The 17,311-nt window shown below is 36.8% G+C and overlaps 1 protein-coding gene across 9 annotated transcripts in view; it reads right to left on the bottom strand.

The window, feature by feature from the left end:
* LOC111414665 (band 4.1-like protein 4) overlaps positions 1–17,311 on the bottom strand; it is a 49,176-nt gene that overhangs the window by 748 nt on the left and 31,117 nt on the right. For 2 of the 9 annotated variants that reach the window (XM_023046081.2, XM_023046067.2), the window contains exons 3-16: positions 9,815–9,919; positions 9,623–9,744; positions 7,915–8,012; positions 4,032–4,152; positions 3,354–3,606; positions 3,134–3,288; positions 2,967–3,085; positions 2,835–2,913; positions 2,579–2,782; positions 2,329–2,499; positions 1,615–2,217; positions 1,337–1,558; positions 1,013–1,214; positions 551–922 (exon numbers count right to left, since the gene is read on the bottom strand). In XM_023046081.2, the coding sequence (XP_022901849.2) occupies positions 551–922; positions 1,013–1,214; positions 1,337–1,558; positions 1,615–2,217; positions 2,329–2,499; positions 2,579–2,782; positions 2,835–2,913; positions 2,967–3,085; positions 3,134–3,288; positions 3,354–3,606; positions 4,032–4,152; positions 7,915–8,012; positions 9,623–9,744; positions 9,815–9,919 (2,826 nt within the window). Of the gene's footprint in view, positions 1–550; positions 923–1,012; positions 1,215–1,336; positions 1,559–1,614; positions 2,218–2,328; positions 2,500–2,578; positions 2,783–2,834; positions 2,914–2,966; positions 3,098–3,133; positions 3,289–3,353; positions 3,607–4,031; positions 4,153–7,914; positions 8,013–9,622; positions 9,745–9,814; positions 9,920–17,311 lie in introns of all 9 variants that reach the window. The other 7 variants (XM_071198447.1, XM_023046107.2, XM_071198448.1 and 4 more) reach the window with 5 other exon arrangements.

Genomic DNA, 17,311 nt, shown 5'->3' with positions numbered 1-17,311 from the left:
TGTTTAAAGGGCAACAAAAATAATAAACGGAGCTTAGCTACTGGTTGTGGTCTTCTGTTCTCGGCGTTTATTAAAATCTCGGCTTAACGTCTCAAAGACTGCTTCAATGTGTTTGTTTTTTTTTTGTTTTTGGTATGTGACACAGAGGTAGAGTGTGATAGATGAAAAGTTAACTACCCGCACGATGTGGCCTAACTAATCTAATAACCCAAAGAAACCAAATTCAAAACTACTTTTCCGGTCGACTCGAAGCAGCTACAGGTCGAATAGGGTTGAAGCAGTCAAAGAGGAAGCAAGCAAGGCCCGAGATAGGTTACAGATTACAGATTACCACATCTCTCGCTTATTCTACTGGTTTAATTTAAATATGAATATAAATAAATAATAAAAGCACTAGCGGTTTTTATTTAGAACGTACACATAACATTTATTTATTAATATATTGTTAAATATTCATGAATTATTGATGAATGATAATGTTGGAAATAGTTAGGTGTACGATCATGTAAGATTAAATAAAATAATGTACAATAAGAAAGAAAATACTTACAGAAAATTCATTTATATTTTGATTAGTATCAGTTCTATGTCCTGAGAACATATAGTTATCGTCTATTTCGGATTTAGTATCCGATATAATGCTACATTTCGAGCGTACACTCGATCCGGTCTTGTATTGTAGACGTAAGGGGCCGGAATCGTTGCCGTTATTGGCAGGACTACTCGCGACAGAGCGTAAAGAACCCCGTAAAGATGGATGTATGAATTCAGTTAAAGGAGAGTTGTAAGGAGAGTTACTGTATTTAGACCCAGACCTCATGATCGAGTTGCGTGCATCGACCGGTGGCTTATGAGGCACCCTTTCCAGGTGAATTGGCGAGTTTGAAGCGGTATTATAAGTTAGGCGGGACGACTTAGCGTGCTAAAACATCAAATATTTATAGTTAGGGTTTATGGATTAGTAGAGACGCGAGCAGAATCGCGCGAAATTGTTGGAGTGATTTACACTAACCCCGTATCTACCGTCCGTTTCTTGAGTATATACAGATTTGACGGCGGTTTGTTTTGCTCTAAAACCTGCCATATTACTATGGCTCGGATAGAGTTGCTGGGGATTCAATGGCTGACAATCGGAACCGAAGGATTTACTCACTGGCAATACCCCTAGACGTAGGTCACCACTCCCCTTGTTAGTTCCATGGCTTTCGCTCGATCTAATACAGTACCAATGACATCATATTTTACATATTCTATTTCTACCTATTTTATTTTTACAATTTATTTTTATACGAAAATCAATCCACAAAACCCACTACTTTACAAGAAATTCTTTTACCTCTCACTACCGTAAGTCAAATCTTGATCACCACCAAGACCTGAATCTGTGTGTTCGTGACTAACGGTCGGAGAAGATGATGAATCTTGATATCCATTATTTAAACCGCTAAGAAGTGTATTTGGATTTCCGTAAAGTGCAGAACTTCCAACTCGACCGCTTTTCGCACTACGCTGCGACCCATAGGAATAATTATCCGAGATTCCTAAAGAATCCAACATCCTACAAATATAATTTTTTATTTCTCCCTTTTTAATTAGTTGAAAATTAAAATTAACCTAGGCAGCATATTTGTAGCATTACTATGTGTACTACTCGAATTAGAGGCAATACTAGAAGTTGTCATCGAGATTAAATCTGCAGCTCCGGTAATAGGCGACTGATTTTTAGTCCTAGAATGACTAACTCTCATATTTCGCAATCTCCCAGCTTCAGAAACTTGCGGAGAATACGGAGGCGGTGGACTATCCGTCGATCTTTTATCGTTTTGGTTCTCTCCTTTCCCCCACTGAAGATGTTTAATCTTCATTTGCTTTGCTTCATTGGTTTGAACGACCGTGTATGGAATTTCCCGTAGTTGAGACTCGCTCATTCCCGATGTATCTATCAGATCGAATTCTAAATGTTTTTTCAACTCATCCGGCAACCAAGTTTTGTTATCCGGGGATCGTGACCTTGACCTGTGTTTTCTCGCACGGCGGTGTTTGTTCCGGTAAGAAATTTCCGACTCCGTTTCTAGGGCATTATTTGAATATCCGGATCGTTTACTGCTTATAACGGTCGCTTGTTGAATTGAACTTGAATTTTGTCCCGCTTGTTTACGTTGCGCTTCTCTCCATTGAGATGTAGAATCCACCAATTCATAATGACTATCAGATCTCCTAAAATTTTAACAAATATTTATTATTATTTTCAAATTATTATTGTATGTTAGACAAAACGAAATAAAGACGAAGAAAATGGTATAATAATAAAAAATAATATTTAATTACCTTGATCGACTTAAAGATTTTCTACGACTCGTTCCATTTTCTTGTTCAGAACCGGAATCTCTTCTATTACCTCGTGAGCGATGCCTTCGATGTTTTCTATGGGATCTATTTGAACTCTTCGAAAGTTCGCTTTCATTATCAGAAGTCATTCTGCTTCTATGTTTACGCCTACTAATAAAACATTTTTAATAAATTATTATTATTTTACAATTTATGTTGAAATAATATATGATGAAGTTTTTGGGATTACCTTTTAGAACGAGAATCATTGGAGCTTTGGCTATCGACTGAAGAAGATCTATATCTGGGTCCTGCTGAGCGAACGGATCTTGGACTAGGTGGAACTGAGCTGTTATATAAGCCTCTTGAGTGAGGTTGAGACCAAGGAGCGCTTCTGGTGCTTCGTGGAGAATCGGAACGATGTCTTGGTTCGGTTGAACTATTGCACGTTACCCTTTTGAAATAATTTTTGGATAAAAAAGAAAGATGGTGTTTTTATTTCTTACGGTTGGGCCGGTTGAGGAATGGAAACGTGTTTCACTTCTGATTGGTAGTGATCCATTTTGATTTCATCAACTGGTCCTACTGCAATAAAAAATGTTTTATAATTTTTATTATAAATCTTTTTGTTTGCTTACCATTGTTGGCGCCTTCAACGATTCTGCGTTGATATCGCCTGGAAGGTGTTCGAGAAAATGTGGGAGGTGTACGAACTTTGAGTTGGGCATCGCGGACAGCCTGTTTTTCGGTATGACCGCTAAAACAGAAACTAAAATTTCTCCAATTTAATGTCGAAGGTCCTTACCTAAACCGAAAGGTGGAACTTAAACCGAAAATATTACAAGCAGTGGGAGAGACTTGAACCAACCTGAAAAAGGCGTGGTGCTCGACGCAGCACTTCCAAAGGTGCTTGCAAGCTGCTTTGGTGGAGGTTTCAAAACCGAAGGTGATCTCTTCGTCCTGAAACGAGAGAGAGAATGGGGTTGAGCGTGTAGGTGGAGTTTGAAGGTTGGGGGCGAAGTTACGTTCTTTTCGAGGACTTTCAGGATGAAGTATCTGCCCTTGAAGTAAATCTTGGATATTCGCGGCCAGTAGTAGGTGCCTACGTTGGTTTTATTCTTCATGAGAATGATTCCGCTCGGCGTTAAGCCGATATAATAATCCATTTTATCCTCTCCTTTTAGTTTTACAGCAACAGGATGCAAATCGACTCCGTACATATCGAGCCATTTCACTTTATCTAAATAACTAAGTTCCGCGACGGACGGTAATTGACCCCTAAAAAAGGATGAAAACATTAAATATGCCTTCAGTAATTTAAAATTTTAAATTCTAATAGACAGCTTAGGAAAATGTTCTCAATTTCCTTCGTACTGACTCGTAGATGTGGCCGCTTATGTTCCTAGAACCGTTATACTAATGGCAGACGGGAAGTCGTTAGTGCCCGTATGCAGGTCCATTTAAAAAACCTTTACGGGCGGCAAAATATTGACGTTGAATTTTTTAACGCGTCGATACGGCAGCTTGCCGGCGAAATCAGCAGGTCAAATAAAATGAGGCTCCCAGCCATAACGGCTGTTGTTTTTTCACCATACAGCAGATTACGTTTCAAAAAAAGGGACTAAAAAACGTAGTAAACCACGTATTTTACGCGTATACTCACACAACTTAACATTTATAATTATTATTTAGTTGATACTTACACCAGCTTCTTATGGAGTTCAGCGATGGCGTTTTCAAGTTCTACAGTTTGGTTTGATAAGAAACGAAATTCGGAAACATATCCCGGACTGTGTCTTCTTGGGTCGTAGTCTCCCAATTCGGCTAAAAACAAACATAATTATCGGATTGATACGGTTAAATATTTAGGGGGAATCGAAGGGGTCGTATTTTCAAAGGGAGGGTGCACAACAAATGAGGGAAAGTTTATCCCCTCCGGGAGGAAGGGGAGAAACGCGACCCTCGACCTACCGTACCCTAGACTACGTTCGGCGATCAGCTCGGTACAAATAAGGGGGGTTACAACAATATCAGTTTTTCGCATCGCCCTTATTTTTTACGGAACTTCCTAAGTAAATTAAAAAAAGCGGAGAATCGCTGCAAACGGCCAAAGGCAAAGTATGGTTTAATTAAAATTTAAAGCGCGAGTCGCGTTGGCGAAATTGAAATTTGATTCTCGCAACTTTTTAATGTTCGGCGTTTCGATGTTTAAACGGACAAAACTTTTATTAACCTTCCCAGGAAATATGAGATACTTATTGGAAGTGATGAAAAAACTGTTATTATCGATTATATCCAATTTGATATCCTCTAATCGAATTTTAACCACAATAATTTTTAATTATTTTTTTATAAAAAAGTTTCTTCAACTTAAGAAATATAACCAACCCAATTAATATTTATTTTTCAACCGGGCGAACGCAATCTTTAATTACCATAATGGCTCGAGCACCGTTAATATCGTAATCCGGCTTTTATGAAACATAAACAACCAACTTCTCAGTATTAAATCTTTAAAATGTACCTTTATTTCAGCACAAATTAATTTTCTTAATTATCACAGCAACACTTTATTTTTTTGACTGTTTTATTAAATATAATATATATATAGTTAGATTACGAACTGTTTAATATAATGAATTTTAAATGAATTTTGGTAGTAATAAAAGCGGAAAATGCTATCGGTGCTATATTGAAATATTTGTTTGTTTTCCATGGTAACGTGAGCCCGGGACTAAATATTCGGCTGCTTTTATACCGGTTTTAAATTCCAGTTCGCGTGATTTAATGTAGAGCTTTAACACTTTGGCCGTTCTACCAGATGGAAAAGTTGCGAACCAATTTAAACCGCCCTTTGTCGCGACCAAACAACAAATAAACGCGCTCGCTCGGCTGGTGGTTAATTTCAAAATGACCGACAGGTATTTAGTATCCGAGGGCGAGGTCGACATCTGGGATGTGAATTCAATATACAAGTAGCTAGTTCTTGTCAATACGAACCTCGTTATCAATTATACGTTAACATTAATATATTGTCCTCGCCTGTCGGCGATATAGTTATTTATACCGGGGCTAATGCCTCGTTTCGACCGGACGCCGTGCATTTCCAGTTTACAGATTATTGCCCTTGACTTTGCTATTACTAACGGGAAAACCAACCAGTGACTCCAATTAAACTACCATGAAATACGAAAAAATAATTCTATACTTCCGCTATTGGGTTCAGAACTAATTTTTAATAGCTTTGGATCTCTCACTTTTTAGAACAACTTTTTTTTTATTATTAAATATATAAATCAAGAAATTAAATCGGCTGAAGATTGCGAAATCCCGAAACTAGTGGTTATTTAAAATTATTTTACTGCAACTTAGAAGTCATTCTAACAATCTAGAATGTATTCAATAATCACTTATAAAAAATAAAACTTTGTTCCCACGGTATACAGTGTGTCCCAGGATAGATGTTATAAGAGGTAGGTCTTTCTGAAATTTTGCATAGTGCCATAATTTCTTGCTACAGTCAGTCCCAAAAGTCATCGTACACCAACGGTTTTTGCATAATATAAAAAATGAGGTCGTAAAAAAAGTATTTTTTTATTACCATACACATAATTATTTATTTTTAACAGATTTATAAACAGAAAACACTGCAATTTAGCAAAATAACTTAATAGTTCTTCAAAATTCTTCCATTGGAATGTCACAAAAGTGATCGTACAGATCCAAAAGTTGTAATTAAAGACGCAGCCAAGCTGGTACTTGTACTTGGTTGGTCCTCCGTTCGCTTTAAGTACAGCTTTTAGTCTTCTCGGCATAGATTGAACAAGTTTTTCAGTGTATGATGCCGGAATTTTATCCCACTCTACTTGTAATGCAGCTTTTAGGGATTCCTTGCTACTAATGTTGTGCATTCTAATAGATTTTTCTAAGTAATCCCACACGTGCTCTATGGGGTTAATATCCGGTGATTGTGGAGGAGAATGTAGCTGCTTGGGAAGCCATTCGCGAACTACATGCGCTGTATGCTTTGGGTCTTGGTCTTGTTGGAAAATCCAATTACTTCCAAGACACAATTGTATAGCATTTTGCTTTAAATTAGCCTTTAAAATATTTAAATATTGCCACTTATTCATTATATTTTCAATAAAGACTAAACTACTGACTCCTGAAGCAGCCATGGATCCCCATACCATAACGGATCCACCGCCATGTTTCACTGTTGGTAGGAGATTTTTTAAATCTAGGGCCTTCCTCCAAATTTTACCCCTACCATCGCATCCAAAAATGTTATATTTTGATTCATCTGTAAAGATGACCCTTTTCCAAAAGTCCATATCTTTATCTTTATGCATTTTTGCAAATTCGATTCGTTTCTTTTCTGCACTTACGGTTTTATTAAATTTGTTTTGGACGTTTGCCGCTATTTTTGGGGCACTTATCCGCGGATTTACGTTGACTTCTTGCCTAATGCTTCGTTCTTCTCGGGGAGTCAACAATTTTGGACGGCCAGTGCGCGGAGCATTTTCAATATTTCCGGTATCCACAAACCTTTTAATTATATACTGAATTGTAGAAGCACTTTTATTAAGTGTTTTAGCGATTTCACGTATCATTATGTAATTTTATAACAATTTTTCTCACTTCTACACTTGTTTCCGTTCCCTGGGGAGCCATGACACTTTTTTGACAAACGGAGAGCAACGATTACTAGATGTAGGGCAGGTTAGACTAGCTGCACGGGAAATCCCACGTAATTGACAAAGAGACGGGGAAACCCCTGTCGGTTTTCATATGTACGATTACTTTTGTGAGATTGCAATGGAACGATTTTGAAGAATTATTAAGTTATTTTGTTAAATTGCAGTGTTTTCTGTTTATAAATTTGTTAAAAATAAATAATTACATGTATGGTAATAAAAAAATTCTTTTGTGTACGATGACTTTTGGGACTGACTGTAAGTATTAACTTCGGTGAAGTACACTATGCTTTTTAAGTGACCCTAAAAATAAAAATCAAGAGGATTGAGGTATAGGTTACGAATCACCCTGTATCTCAAAAACACCGCAAGATTAAATCCGAGGCCACTTGCGACCGAGGCAGTACATTTGATTAAAATTTATATTTCTAAAGAATAAAGAACTGTCCGTTTTGTTGTTAAAATAATAGGTTTAAGGGTATAAAAAAAGTGATATTAATATTGAGAGAGAGAAAGATTGAAAAGCTTTTGAATGGAAATGAAAGTTATGATATAGAATCGTTAGTTTGGTGTCGCTGGATGGGAGGAGGGGTTGGGTTGTGTTGGGAAGCTCTCTTTGGTATGGCATTTGTAAGGTATCCGTTCAAAGAGAGTCGCAGGGAGCGTTAGTCCGATGGCAATTGCATCGTGTTATCAAAGAATAACGAGTCTAATAGCGTGAAACAAAGGGTCTCATCTGGAAGCCGAGTGGGCGCCCCGTCTGATGTCTGAGCTCATGAAAGTTTTATGTAAAATTCAATATGCAAGGGGCTCAGATATCGTAATAACTGGTGTAGTTTTCGAGTTTTCGAGAGTGATAGGGCGGGAAGGTTTCGTCTTCTTAACTTACATTGAATAATATAAGCTCCCAATTCGGCTGCAAGTTGAAAGCTTACTGGTAGCCTTCCCTGCAGGATGTCTTGCTTTACCTGTAGAAAAAACTGGTACCTATAACAAAAAAGGAAAACGATTATATCTCTCAGACCTCCCCTATGTACCTCGACCCACCAATTTCGTGGTCAGGGATCATTTTTCTTATGATTAATTTACAATTTTCGTCCCGCTCTCCGTTACGACCTCCAAATTCTCTTTTAATTGCTTCTTCGAACGAAAAGGCGTCGTCAAAAACGGGAAATTATCTAAAATTGGCCGCACTGTTTATCCACATTAACAACCGCTAAATGATTTACGGCTGTTAATGCATTATAAATACGTACGACGGCTCTCGAATTTGTCGGACCGATAAATAATTCTCTGTTTAAATTGCGGAATACGCATCCCGTTCGACATAATCGATATTATTCCATTAATAATTGATGCGATCTTTAATAATTACTAATAGACATTTGAAAAAAATTTGAATTTTATTATCGGGGAACAGGTGTTAAAATATTACGTCAACGGTTGTAATATATTCGCCGACCCTGCGAATTTATAGCAAGTTACCCGAATCAACCCCTGCTCTTTCATGTGGCGTCATGGGAACGAATGGTTACCGGGAACCTGTTTATTAACGTCAGCTTTACGAACTTTTGATACCCTATTTCATGTCCAATATAATACAAATACATTTTTTATATAGATATTCAAAACAAATAGCTTTACCGCCTAGATAAAAAATAACTATTCATGATATTTCGCTTTTACAAATTATCTTGTTTATGTTTAAATCGGGTTGATAAATTGTTCGCGTTCTTGTTTAGAGTAAACAACGGATCATCCTGGAAGTTTTATCCGCATAAAATTGAAATAAACGGGATTCACTACCAAAAACGGTCCTAAACATCGCTTGGCGGCGGGCAAAAGCATTATCTATCTAAATTCGGAATCACGCGGTCCGGCAATGGCCGTGTTTACTCGGGCAACAATAAATGGCACATATATTTCAAATTTATCTCCGTCTAGTTCTCCACGGCGGTGGCGGCAGCGGGTCTCTTCAGGTTTCCTTTGTTGCCGAGTTAACCCGGTTATTACCTTGTTTTCTGTCGGTTTCGAACCCCAGGCGACTAACGAAATCGTCCATCGTAAACGCAACATATCGGATCCTTTTAATTATCCCCCTCGTGTAGGTGAACGTTTTTAATTTGCGGACGTAAACGCGGTTTGTGTACACACACGTAATGTAAATTCATATCTACCTTCAACGTTTAAACCCCACGGGAAAATACACCCAACAAGGTAATGAAATGAAAAAATTCGTGTAATTCAACTAAACCTCCACTTCTCGTTCATAAATTACTCCTAAAATTAATACGGATGATTTAAAAAGTCGAATAAATTAATAAATAGGACGTCGTGCCTTTATTTTTTTATGTAGGTAAAATAAAGGCGCGACGGCCAGTCTAGAATTTTATAATTTCATAAAAATTATTTTTCGTGATCTTTTTTAGAATATAATATGTTGAATCTCACGGGGCTGTTCGTTTATAGGTTTTGGTGTAATTGGTAGTTAGGTCGGCGAAGCGTAATGAATAGTCTAGTGGACGCCCAGAGGCGCAGGCCTCCCACATGGGTTCCTGTCAGAACGAAATCTACATTCGCATATTTCTTGAGCTTACCTTGTGATTTCCTCGAGCAACTTGCAGGGGTCTGCCGCGTAGAACTTGACCCCGAAGTACAACGTGAAGGGCTCTGCCCCCCGCAGCTGTCTGCTGAGTTTCTTCGCCGGGTCCAGCCATAACTGAAAGGAACGTTTTAACTCTGCGTAAGCGTCGCTTCTTGACCCACCCACCGTTCGGTTTTCTACTTACCGTTTGACCCTCTTGATCCAGGTATCTCAATCCAAAGTAGGCCGTTTCTAAAAGGTTCAGATGTCGAAAGATTACTTCTAACAATGCTTGACCAGTTTTATCATCCTGTAAACAAAATTCATTTTTAAAATGAATTAAAACGTTTTAATTAAATTTAGACCAAGAGACATTTTAAGGCGGAACAAATTGAGAATTGATGCCGGTGCTTTGTATAACTGGTAGTTCATAAATTGAGACCGTATAGATTAGCGAGGAAGGCGAATATGAGCGACTTAAAGCTTCTAACAAAGAGGTGGCGCGGAATTTAATCCATATCCTGCAAGAGTCTTAGCGAGGTCGCCTTTCCCAAGGCGTTTTATGGTCATCGTCAGGAAGCTTTGCAGGAAGTCATCTGAAATGCAAATATTCTTTTTCAACAGTTTCGAAGTAAATCTTACTGTAGGATTATTCGTGTGTTGCACGGACAAAGCATATTTCCCCAAATATATTAGAACCATTACTCTAATTATCAATATTACGTTTGTCTTGCTAATTTAGATGATAGGTTACGTTCATGTATCTATCCGCAGGCCATACGAGCGACGCCTTTAATTTGAAAATGTCAAATTAATTCCAACAGGACGACTCCATTCTATTTGTTTTCCCTCGCGATGGGGAGGCGAATTTTCAACTAAATTTAAAGTAATGAAAGCGGAACTTCAAAGGACTCCGAACTTGTTTTAATAATGCAGGTCCGCGGGCCCGCAAAAGGAAATACTTATTTCTCTATATGTTTTTAAAGAGCTACGTTACTTTGGATCAAAAAGTTTCCCTCCGCATTGAGAACTTTTGGGCCTTCGTCCTGACCACTCGTTTAATGCGCCGAGGATTTAGATTCTAGACAAAGCGGACCTCTTCCGAGTTTTAATCCCTGTCTTCCATGAATTTAAATTGAAATCCCGAAACGTCACAAAATATACGTGTGTATAAACCCGATCTTATCTCGAAAGCCATTTGTACCTTGGTATCTCTTTTAGACCCCCTCTCTGGCTTCACTATGAAATACTCTTGCAATTTAACTACCCGTTTCCCGTTGCGATTACTCAAGATTTGGAACAACTTGTTTATTCCAACACATCGATTCTAAAAATGGAAACTAGAGCTATAAATATACGGTTATAGTTCAACACATCGATAAACTATTACTATCAATAAATAGCCTTTGGGAAAAGGTAAGAAACCGTCTATTTAACGAAGGTTGTTACTCTAAAGTTCGTTTTCATTCAAGATCGCCTCCGGATGTCATTACGTGTCTATCTGTTTCAAGCAAATGCGAAAACAAAAGTTTGTTCCAATTGCACCCAACGTCGATTTTGCTGCGAATTTGTAAACAATCGACCTGTCAATTAATATATATGCTCTCGCATCCGTTTGTCTGCTCGACCAATTATTTTTTTAGTACTACATCCTGATTAAATCGAAATTTCTATTAAACACCACTAAATTGTTACATTTTCGAAAATACAATTTGTCGACAGAATTTTACAACAAAAATATTATTACAATTTTATTATATACTTTTTTATCAACAAATTCATTTTAATAAAAATGATAAAATAATAAAATAATAAACACTTTGTAGCGCCTCGGCCGCAAGTGAATAAACTTGAAACAAAGAATACCGTATTTTCTCGAATCTTATCCGTACCCCGATTTTAAAAATGCATAGTGGTAAAAAAATTTAGTTTGCGAATGTAATCCGCATCTTTTTTTGAGCAATTCGACAACACTAAAACGATGCGATGCTTGTTGTTAACCATAAATATATATTTTTTCTGTTGACTGACGCTGATGCACCTAAAGAAACCTTGCTTACGACGAGTTTTTATTAGACTAGACTTTAAATTTACCAAGCCAGAAAAAATTGGAAAATAAATATAATTTTAAAAATAAATAGTAATGCCTAGCACGAATTCCGTTCATATACTACCCTCGTAGTAGCTCGAACGTAGTGTGTACTTAATTATACATATAATAGCGTAATTATAAAAAAAAGTAGCAAAAATCTAAAAGGTTCTTCTATACAGCAAAGTTTAAAGAGATGTTATTAAGTTAGCGTTAAGGAAATCGAAAAGCTGGTACAATTTTTGCTGATAATGAGAGTAACGTTGCGGAAAGACCAGGTAGCTATTGCAGACTGAGGCATCGTGCAAAAAATTTACCGGGCCAAAGAAGAGACGATTTCATGAAATTGACAAGGCAGTTTTCTAGTTCTCTCAAGAAAAACGAAAGGAGGGACTAAAAAAATTTTTTGGACTGTGGGATTTATGCGCCGAATGATGTTATCGTTGAGGCGCAGAACTACAACTTCCCAAAAGCTCCTAATGATTTTCATATCTGGATATGCCACCCAATTACACACTGGAAAGAAGAGGTGTGTGGGAAATTTCTTTATAAACGAGTGGTTGCGAAAAATTGCGCATACCATTGATGCTAGCAGTAACAAGTGATAGGGAAAAATTGCTGTCATTAGTAATATTGAGAAATAAACCATTCTGAAATCTGAAAGACTTCCCGAATGACGTCCTAGTTAGGGCACAACAAAATGCAATGATTAAGACAAGTATGGAGTCTTAGACCAGGAGGATTATTAAATAAGGATACTAATTAACCATAGACTGATTGCCCTTGGTTTAGACTTCTTGTCATAATAATAATATCTGGTGGAATAACATCCATACTACAACCTGTGTATGTATATGTATATTAACAAACTCGAGAATTAACAAAATCTGGAGCAATTAAAGGAGCTTCTGAACTTGTTCAGTGAGTGTAGGCGACATGGAAACGATCCCTGAAAACAATATTATAACTAAACGATAAATTGAACTAGAGGTGTTGTTATATAATAATATAATAATAATAATAATCTACCTTTATTTACGTTAAGAAAACAAAAATACAGAGACATAATAGAAAAATCAAAGATAGGCGTAAATAAAGTGCAAAAGAAAGAAAAAATTAACCCCGGCAATATGCCATAAAAAAAACCGTGTACATGGACAGAGACATAGCAACTGGCGCAAGCCGGAGTAGCCACCAAAACTGCAGAGCCAGTTTGTGTGTGGCGTTCAGTAGTTAATCTTCATCGATCCATTCATAAAACTTACTTAAAAAAAAACTTTACACAAAACTCTCTGTACCTAATAGAGTTGGTTTACTAACAGAACAAGAAAAAAGAAAACAAAAAAAAAACAAGAAAACTAATCAGAAACAAAAAAAATATATGTACTATAACCACTAATCTCAACTATTTAATAGTAGTATTTGTTAAACCATAATATGAAAAATGTCCTCAATTTGTGGTTCAGTGAGCGATCTAGCCCACATTTTCGCTGTCCGTTTCAAATTAATGTTTTGCTGATTCAAATTCTTTGATGTTAGAAATTCAATAAACTCATTGTATACCCTAGCCAAATAAAAAGTAAAGTGTTTTTGTGTTATTGATTTATTTGTTCGAATTGCAATGGCAAACCCGTGAGATGCAGTTCGCGTACAATAACAATGGGCTGGGAATGTTAAATCCCTTTGAGTGTTAACTGCCTTAATCACGACTGTCGTGACATACAACTGTTTTACTGTCATCAAACCAGATTCTTCAAACAACAGTACAGAAGGATAGATACGAGGTTTATGTAACATTACTTTCATAACAAGTTTTTGGGCTGTAATTACTTTTTGTAGGTGATGACCAGCGGACGAACCCCACGTAAGAATACCATATTGTAAGATAGGTTGAACAATTCCATAGTAAAATGTTTTAAGTGTTTTCAAATCACATACATCTCGCAGTCTTTTGAAGATGTAAACACTACGGCGAATCTTATCAACGATTTTTCCCACGTGAGCATCCCACCGCAAGTGGTTGTCAATTAAAACTCCCAGGTAAATAGTATTTAGTACAGGTGTTATCTTTTTGCAAACACATATGCCATCAGTACAATCACTTTTATGTATCGGGAGGCTCATACAGTTATTATTAGTATTTTTTCTAATGGTAAATTTAATAAAATTTGTCTTTCCTTCATTCAATGTAAGTTTACTATCCTCCAGCCAACTATTTATCATTTTTAGATCTGCCACCGTCTTATCCTCAACATCAGTCCAGGAAGAACCTTCTACAAATAGAACCGTGTCGTCTGCATACGAAATCGACTGCCCTTTCAGGGATAAAGAAAGCAAGTCATTTATGAACAATATAAACAGAAGCGGACCCAATACGGTTCCTTGCGGCACACCTACATTCACTGAAACCATTGTACTGTAATCCTGCCCAATCTTAACACATTGCATTCTATCCTGCAAGTAGCATTTCAATAACTTCCAGGGAATACCTCTAACCCCATAGATATCCAGCTTCTGTAACAATAAACTATGGTCGACAGTATCGAAGGCTTTAGCCAGATCCAAAAAAACAGCCAAAAAACAAGGTTTGGACTTATCAAAGCTAGATTTAATTTTTGATGAAAGTTCAGCAATAGCATCATTCGTAGATTTACCTTCAATAAAACCAAACTGATTCTTTGACAGAATATTATTTTCATTAATAAAACAAGTCAGACGCACTTTTAAAAGTTTTTCTAAGATTTTACTAAAATTGTTTACCAAGGAAATAGGTCTGTAGTTTGACGTAGACTATGAATCCCCACCCTTAAAAACCGGAACAACAACCGCCGTTTTCAATGCTTTAGGAAAATACCCCTGTTCGAAACATCTATTGAATAAAATAGATAAAGCTGGTGCAATTAAGTGAATAATTTTCTTAATTAGTTTTATAGAGATATTGTCACAACCAGTGGAATTTTTATTTTTCATCTTATTTACAATACTTATGATTTCATGTTGATCAGTTGGGGCGAGGAATAATGAGTTGACGTTACTCTTTATGAATTTAAACGATTGATTGGACACTTTACCACTTTTCTGATTTAATAATTTTCGCGCTACATCTTTAAAATATAGATTAAATTCATTCGCGATATCTAGTTCTTTAGTTACCTGTTCATTGGTGGCGGTCTTTACAGAGGATATACTCCCTAGAGGCTTCTCCCTGCCTGTCAATTCTCGCCCAATCCTCCACAAAGCTTTTGCGTTATCTTTTTATATGAAAGGTTTTTTAAAAAAAGACCACTTTTCCTCCGTAATTGTTATAAATTAATCAATCCGAGACGTTTCGGGAACACCTCCCATCTTCAGTCTACAAATAGTCACTCGTAATATTATCTATTACTTTATTTTTAATAAATTATTTAAATTTATTTAATTAATTTTTTTATTTTTTGTGTGGTTTGAGATTTTTATGGTCTTTTGTTGTAGTTTTTTTGTAGATAATATTACGAGTGACTATTTGTAGACTGAAGATGGGAGGTGTTCCCGAAACGTCTCAGATTGATTAATTTATAACAATTACGGAGGAAAAGTCGTCTTTTTTTAAAAAACCTTTCAATATTATAACATCATTTAAGAAGTTTTGTATAATCCGAATTGATCCGTGTTGATCCGAAGATGACGTAGTATGGGAAGAAAATGATACATAAAAATGTAAATATCGTTCTAAAACCCTTAATAAAGTGTTATTGTAATTCGCATTTGATTTTAGAGCACATAAAATTTGTAAAAAAGGTGCGGATTACATTCGAGAAAATACGGTATTACTTCTACTGATTAAGCCGAGGTTCTACAATTACAAACTACAGCATAATTAATTTATTGTACCAAAGTTTTTTTTAATAGTAAGAGTTTTTGAATCATAAAATAAAATGGTGTTTCTTGAAACAAAGGTATATCGGGACTTTTGGAGTAACTTCATGATGGTTAGGGAGCAGGTAGAAGTTCGTGATCCATTTTAAACGTTAGGGATTCCCTCTGGCGTCGTAGGGGGCAGGTAATTTTGTAGGAAAGAGGGCTAAATTTAAAAAACGGAGCGTCGGAATTGAGAAAATTACCTACCGCCGGGTTGCGAGGAGTCGTGCAAGAGACAAGGTCGAGGTAGAAAGAGGTGCGCGATACAAGATTGCTGTAATTCAAGCTCATTATCATACGTAAAGTCCGGCGTATCATCTCGAAAATATTTATAAACACGCCGCCCCACCCACCCATACATTAAAACATTGCGAAATTACACGGCCGATCCGTATCGCGACGGGAATTCGCTAAATCATATTGTTTACATTCTGCGTTCAAACGTGTTTGAACGCGCCGGCACAAGATGCAAAGACTTGATTATACGTTGCCGGGTTACGTTTCGTTTTGGTTAATCGCCTGTGGTGGGGACCCTTTGAAGTTTCCCCTGAGTACATTTCAATAGGTAGCACCCGCCGCATCTATCCGCGAAATCGTTTTGCCAATGCGTTTGTAACCGCGAAACTTGTTTATTGAACAATCGAAATGGCAAAAACCGACGATAGGCACTCCAATAATAAAAAAATTTAACCAGTCTAAATCGATTTTATTTGCGCACATAGCAGTATGCACATAAGATAAGTATTCTTAATTGATAATTTTTCCTGTAAACTTCAAAAACATGTTACTATTCCGAATTAAATAAACGAAGTGTTTGTAATGACACACTTCACTCGGGTACGTAAGGGGTGGAATACTCTTTCCACCTAATGCCGCTCATTATCCCTGCAAAATTTCTTTGATCTACCCCGAGCCGCTTCCCGACCTGCTCTTATTAACGATATTACGACGCGAAATATACTTCTTCGAATAAGGAGAATAACACGCTCTCTCTCTCTATCATCGAGCCACGAACTCTCAACCGCGACTACTTTTTTAAATCTGAAACGGAAACCTTTATGGCTAAATAATCGTATTTTAGCGTATCACAAAGAACTCCCCACCGGTGATTACAGCATGAAATATATACTGAAATAACTACAGTGTGTTAATTAATTATCGTACCCGACGTCATCATTGCAAGAATGCAACCAATATCGCAAATCGTGTATTGTAATACCAATACTGTGATATTGGTTGCATACAATTTTAATTTGAATAATATATTAAGTTTAGTTTCAAGTTATTTATATTCAAATCATTACTCCCAAACTTATTATGGCTACGCACCCCTTTTTGAGCCAAAACGTGATTGTAGACCCCCTAGTCAGTGCCGTGCTACTAAAACTGTTTTTACCGGAATGCAGTGGTCGTAAAAACATTTTTAATGTGATGGCTGAGCCTGATGAGTTGTGATCAAATTGTTTATGTTTGGCTCTATATTTGTAAGCAATAACCGCAAGTCACCACGAGCACTAACATCAAGTCGGTTTCACTAAGATCAAGTCACTAAATCTACGTTCCATTAACTATGAAGACGAAAAAGCTATTAAAAACTTTTCCGCAGTGTCCTATACTTCGGGATATAAAGTTGATATCTGTTTTTGTAACCAACATTTTTCATATCCGTCAACAAACATTGGTTTTAATTCTTCGTTTGTACTTAGCTCGATAAGT

Source organism: Onthophagus taurus, chromosome 8 (genome assembly GCF_036711975.1).
Source record: "Onthophagus taurus isolate NC chromosome 8, IU_Otau_3.0, whole genome shotgun sequence".
NCBI lineage: Eukaryota > Metazoa > Arthropoda > Insecta > Coleoptera > Scarabaeidae > Onthophagus > Onthophagus taurus.
This window is presented reverse-complemented; position numbering and strand designations above follow the sequence as displayed.